We start from the raw sequence: 6,641 nt of genomic DNA on the forward strand, positions 1-6,641 counted from the left end.
ACAACTTTTTATTTTTTATAAATTTCTTGAAAATGAAGAAAATAGTAGAGAGGGTATAAATTTCCAAATTTGGAGATGTCTTAAAAATGATTACCACACGAGAGAAATGACTCTTTTATCATATTCTATCTAGTGATAATTGATAACTTTGAAATGAAATGTTTATGAGAAAGAAATAATAGAGCAAGAATCGTGTGAAAAGTTAAACATTTTGTGAGAAGTTTCAATATCATATATAATTATAATTTTTGGATGTTTTTAATCATAATATGAATTTTAAGCATCTATATGCTGTCAATGCAACATGTGCTGAATCATATATGATTAAGTTTGTATAACATATCTATAATCATATATAATATCGAAACTATTCATTTTTAGATCTCTTTTAAACCTGTCCTAGAAATATTTAATTTATCAAATATTTTAATAATATATTGAAGTTGAATACAATTTCTTTGCTTTTAAGGATTTCTAACTTTGATCCTCTGTTTAAAAGCTGTCGGAGATACTCTTTATTTGAGTATGACGATTTGAACAGAAGCAGCAAAAGCAAAACGGAGATCCTGACGACCATCATTTCCATGGAATTTAACAACCCAAATACCTCCGCTCTGCAAGTGTTAATGGTTAGTGGCATGATCTTCACTGCTCATATCAATAGAATAAACCCTTGATACCAACACTTGCATACTTCCATTTCTGGTTTTCATTCTTTCTTTAGGGAAACAAGAGTTTCATTCAGCTACTGCTACATATATCTACACACACAATTTTGGGTTATATTTATTTTCGGCTAGAGACGATTACAGAGTTCAAAGAATCAGGAAAGAAGCAACAGCAGAATGAATGAATGAAAGAAAATGAAACCCTTATTATATTTTACATTTCACTCAGCCAAACTTTATAATCAAAATATGGAGACAGCAATAGCTTTCTTATGTCCTATTTAAACTCAAGATTTTTGGATGTTTGCAGTAGGCTTCGGCAGCACCTGGTTGCGGTAATCAGCTAAAGCCCACATTGGGTAGATACTTCTGTATAGCGCATAATGCAACATGCAGTTCTTCATGAACACTCCAGTTATTTCCTGTTTTAATTAGTTGTTCCATGGTTAGCATCTCATCTACGCTCTTGAAAGTGTCGTTTTCTTATTCAGACGTTGTCATTCTGTTATATCAAATGCATAGAATTTAATTGCAATCTAGCTTTTTGCTATGATTCTTTAAATGCATCTGCTGGTCTTCTTTAATTACTATTTCAGTTTTCTTTCTTTTTAACTTCTTTCAATTCCCTATCTGCTTTACCTGTTGCGGAAAATCGCCATTTTCCATCTGGGAATTGATCAGCAACTTGGCCGCTCTGTGTAGTGGTGTTGGATCTCTTTCCGCCTTTGCAATCAGACGTTAATTCAAACGTGAAACTTGATAAAATCTAACGAAAGGAATGATATGGAATAGTTTCAAATTGCTAAACAGACCTGCCGAGAATGGATCAGCCCCATCATAGCCCACGCAGTATGTACCAAGTTGGACCGTCCTCCTTCTAGAGGTATATATTTCTGTTTGTAAAGTAACCGGTGAGCGTCCTATAAACTTATTTCAAAACAAGTGTCCTATAAAAAGATGGGTTTATAGGACACTTTCTCATAAGTCTCCTATAAAATTGCTAACGCAACACTTTAAAAGTGTCCTAAAAAACTAGTTAAGACACCCAAAAACGTCCTAGAAACTTATTACAACGCCTAAATCTTATAAAACAGTTTATTAGCACACTTAGAAATTGATGGCATCCTATAAACCCAATTTTGTTCGGCTAACAACTAGTTTTCCAAACATATCCATAATGTTGGCATGCTATATGCTTTGTGTTGGCTTGTTATTTTACTTTCTCATATTAATTTTGGAAGCTTGTAACTTTGAAGTATTACCTTTTGTGGGCAGGATTTGTAGCTTTCTCCCCAACCACCATCTTCCCGCTGTGTTTTTAGCAGAAAACTGACAGCTTTACGTATTGCTCGACAATTTTCATACGTCTTGCCAATTGCTGCCAGGCCTCCAAGAGCAAACCATGTACCGTATGTGAAACACACACCCCAGTTTCCATACCTAATGCCCATGGCTTTTTATGTTAGTAAAACCAACTGTTTTCAGGAACTTTTATCATCTGATGTTCAAAGAAGAAACAAACCATGAACCATCTGGCATCTGTATTTTCTCTAGATATCCACCTGCACCTTTAAGGAAATTTACTATCTCTTTGCTCCTATGCCTGGGGAATAACTTGTTAAACAAAACCAGGGCCTGCATTGCTGATGATGTGCACTCGACATACCTGTTTAATGACTTAGTTTTGTGAGTCTAGTGAAGTTGACATCTTGCAAATCGATCCGCAACCAGAACACATATGGAAATAGTAGAGTGTGTCGGAATCTTACTCATGCTCTATGACAATGTCTGCAAAGAACTCTGTTGGATTGAGAATCTAAAATGGAACAGAAGTTGAGTAAGTGACGAATGCATATGCATTGACAAAGGGAAATTAAAAAAATAGCCGTTTCAGCCTAATACATTTACCTCTCAGCCATTTCTCTCCCAAAATTTCCAAAAAGTCACTACCTTCGCAAGTAGCAACTCCTCAACTTGCGGAGGGGTCAAAGAGTAAAAAAACAATTTTCTTAACATGGTTAGCAAGTACAGAGACTAAATCTGTAAATTAGTCTAAATACTTCAAAGTGTACTTGCGGACCTTGTTTAGAAAATTCTCTTTTTTATAACTTTTTGAACCCTTCGCAAGTTGAGGAGTTGCTACTTGTGGAGCTAGTGACTTTTTTTGGAAATTCTGGGGTATAAATGGGTAAAAGGTAAATTTGGTTCTGTTAATATTCCATTGGAAAAGCAGTTTTTTCTTAATCTAGTTACCTCCAACCATTCTGATGATCCTGCTGGTTCCCAAGCTGATAAGCCACCATTTGTGCTCTATATCATCATCAATGTCAAAAATTATACAAAATATTAGGTTTTGTTCGCTTAAAGTTTTCTTGCCAGTATGTTCACGAAATGGAAGAGGAATGATCAGCAATTTGTGTGTACCTGTAAAGAAAGTAATACGTTGACAGCATCTTTTAGCTGCTCAGGATCCATCTTCTTGCCAACAATTTCTGGTGGCATCATTGAGAGTAAGAGGCAACACTGAATATAGAAAGTTAGTAGACGATGAGACGCCGTTTTATATTGTGTAATTACATGCTCCTAAAAAGGAAATATAAATACCTTTAATCCTTCAGCAGTACAGTCGGAAACTTGCCATCCATGGTCTTGATCTGAAAAGGTCCACGACCCTTTAGAAATATGGCGATGCATGCTTTTAAAGTCACCAGAAGGGTTGTCCTTTACCTACAGAAGAGTTGAAGGACATTAAGCACAAATGAATACAATACCAAATAGAAACTACTTTTTTTTTTATAGTTTAACTAGTGTTCTTCAAGAAATTCATTCTAGTTTTAATCTGGATACCTGTGAGGCTTTAATAAAGTCGTGTCCTTTCTTCAGCGTAGGGCCAATCTCATGGGTAAGATCGGTAGCCAGCAGCGCTTGGATGGCAAAACCTCCGTCCCACTCTTGGCTGCCAAAGCTCTGTGTTGAAACAACACCCATTTCAATTTTGCAGTTAGGAAAATCTAATGAAATCTAGTATTTTAGCTTGCATCATGAAAATTTATGGATTCTAATGATCGGGTTTTCTTCTATAACCTGCATTTTCATTCCATCCTCGGCAACCCAGATATAATCGGGGATTCTGGCAAGGTGCTTTTTAAAGCTGACTCCATTCGGATCTTCAACCCAACATGATAGCATACACAGTGCCTGCAAAGTTTGTGTGCAGGAGGCATAAGCAAGCAAAGTAAAGGTTTTCCTACTTGATATTTGATAATCTTTTAGTGAATGTTTGTGTGATTTTTCTTTTTCTATACCTTCTCGACTGAACCAATTGTGATATATCTGCTATTCTCATCCTCATAATGAATATGATTCATGGTTGTTTCGAGTGCTTTCTTGCGCAATTTGTTAAATGGCCAGCGAGTGAGGAGAGGCTCGGTGAAAATGTAGAGGCTATCCCACAGTAAATCTTGTAGTAGAGGATGTGGGTAGTATAGGTCCTCCTGAGACAATAAATTGGCTTAATTAGCCAATGATTAGGGAAATATGTAAGAATATACAAATCAATGAAGTAAAGCAAATGATTCACCTTTGCACACAAATGTCTTATACTCTTCCAGTTGATTTTATTGTAGGGCTGCGCGTAAAGTTCATCCCGAAGTTGTAAAACCAGAGGAGTGATTGGACCCACAAATCTTTTCCCGTATAGGTACGACATTGGCATGTACACCAGCCTACAGTAACACCACATTTTCGCTGCATTTGGATGACAGGATGTAAGTTATCAATGTAGTATGCGGATATCGATTAATACTGTAGTCTGCTATGATCCACATTTTGAGTTTGGTTTTCCAGATCTTTAAACCCATGCTCTACTTTATCTGGAAAATGTTATTTCTGTCAAATAATTGGTATTAGAGAGCTCGGCAAACCTGGATACATCGGAAGGAAAGAAGGCAAGATCCAGAACTCTGGGGGCATCGGGTTGCTTCCTGCCCAATCACAAACACCGAGCATCTGAAACAAACAACTGTATCAGTACTTCGTCTTAACAAGATAAGATAAGGGATTTCAAATCAATTTTTTGTATTGTTTTTAATGATGGGAAATGATCTTTTATATGCTTGAAAATGTCTTACTGAAAGCCACGTTTTTCCCCAAGAAGGAATGGTTGTCACACTGCCATGATCTAGAATCCATTTTCGCGCTTTGGTGCATGCACCATTTAAACCACCATCCGGTCCTTCTCCTAGAAGACGCATGTTAATGTAGCTGAGGGTAGTGCAAAACATCGTGCTATGACCTTCAATGTGAAATCCCCATCCTCCGTCTTCATTCTGTAAATTCCAAATTAAAATACATTTGAATGTCAAATTGTGTCGGATGTCATCATAGCTAATTTATAAATATTAATACCTGATGGCAGTATAAGTATCGAAGAATTTCTTTTCTGTATTCTGTCGTGAAGACGCTGTTAAGATGGCCTGTGATATATAAGCATATAACCTGCATTTTGTAGATATGAAGGTAGCTAGTGTGATCAGCTTGCAGTCAATATATATCTAGGGGTAAAATCAAACGAGAAACTAAACATTTTGCGAGAAGGCGAGAATTTTAATATCATATATGATCGCACACATGATATACAAGCTTAATCATATATGATTAGACACATGTTCCATACAACACATAAACACTTAATCATATATGATTAAACTCACCCAAAGGATTGTAGTCATATATGATTTGAAACTTCTTGTTTCTCACAAAATATTTGCGAGGCGAGAAGTTTCAGTATCATATATGATTATACGCATGATATACAAGCTTAATAATATTATATATGATTAAACACGTGTTGCATTGACAAAACATAGACGCTTAATCATATATGATTAAACACACACAAAGGAGTGTAATCATATATGATATTGAAACTTCTCGCATCCTAATGTTTAACTTCTCGCATGAATCATGATCCTTCCCCCCTCTCTCTCCCTATACGTAAAATATATTTATAAAATGAACAACAGTTATACCAATGGCTGCATGAAATACAACGGACCAGCATTTTCGGCTGGCCAGTGGCCATCGTCAGCCTGCAAGGCTGCAAATAAGCGAACAGACCTCCTCAACGTGGTGGTAGCTTTTTCATAAGAAATCTCTTCACCATCTTCTATCTTCACCTGGGGTATCGTCTGTTTAAACCCTTTCTCTTTTAAAAACTGCATATTTGTGTTCCAGTGACATCTTACTACGGATTTTGAATTTTATTTTGTAGACCCAAAAATGGTAAAAGTTGAAGAAAGAAGGAGAAACCTGCATCCGCCAAAGCACATCACTGCTGGGTTTAACTTGGTGTCGATGATTCCAGAAGTCAAGACGAGCCTTTTCCACCTCATCCCGCTCGTCTGGAGTTCCATAATTTGGATCAAACTCCCAAATTTGCCTACCAACGAAGTTGTTTGTACTGTAAAGGTATGGATCATTGCCCCCTTCCGCGATCTTCAACCTCCACATATTTTTCGCCTGAATATATATATATATATATATATATATATATATATATATATATAACAACTGCAGTTTGTTTGTATAACAAAGTTATGGGTGCAGATTAGTTTTTGGAGGGAGAAGTAGCATTTGATGATTGGTAGGTACCTGTTTTTATAGTGCAAGCAATGTGAAAGATGCCTTTTTACAACTCGTTTCTTGCGACACCAACCACATTTCTGCTACCATTTGCGAAGAAAATCCTAAAGGTGAGCATCTTGTAATCCAAAATTTTCAAAATGACCCCATTGTAATCGTCTCGTTAATACCTTTAAAATAAATAATATTTTTTGATTTATTCCTATTATTAAATAACATAAATACATACGATAAGCTATATACTATATCTTTATTGTATTATAAAAAGAGAGTTTCACTTAAAAAAGGAGTTATAGTCATCTTAAAATTTTTAAGAGGTAATATAATATG

The 6,641-nt window shown here is 35.9% G+C and overlaps 1 protein-coding gene across 1 annotated transcript; it reads right to left on the reverse strand.

The window, feature by feature from the left end:
- Nucleotides 1-955: 955 nt before the first annotated feature.
- Nucleotides 956-6,194, reverse strand: LOC112527373 (beta-Amyrin Synthase 2-like). Its single transcript, XM_025137982.1, has 18 exons — nucleotides 5,979-6,194; nucleotides 5,699-5,884; nucleotides 5,076-5,165; nucleotides 4,799-4,996; nucleotides 4,592-4,676; nucleotides 4,249-4,415; nucleotides 3,974-4,162; nucleotides 3,753-3,866; nucleotides 3,516-3,635; nucleotides 3,273-3,395; nucleotides 3,093-3,191; nucleotides 2,922-2,978; nucleotides 2,438-2,484; nucleotides 2,191-2,334; nucleotides 1,931-2,108; nucleotides 1,481-1,561; nucleotides 1,308-1,391; nucleotides 956-1,090 (listed from the first exon to the last, which is right to left on the reverse strand). The coding sequence occupies exons 1-18, from the start codon at nucleotides 6,177-6,179 to the stop codon at nucleotides 956-958; spliced, it is 2,298 nt and encodes a 765-aa protein (XP_024993750.1). The 5' UTR covers nucleotides 6,180-6,194.
- Nucleotides 6,195-6,641: the final 447 nt, after the last annotated feature.

Source organism: Cynara cardunculus (genome assembly GCF_001531365.2).
Source record: "Cynara cardunculus var. scolymus isolate 2C chromosome LG 15, CcrdV1, whole genome shotgun sequence".
NCBI lineage: Eukaryota > Viridiplantae > Streptophyta > Magnoliopsida > Asterales > Asteraceae > Cynara > Cynara cardunculus.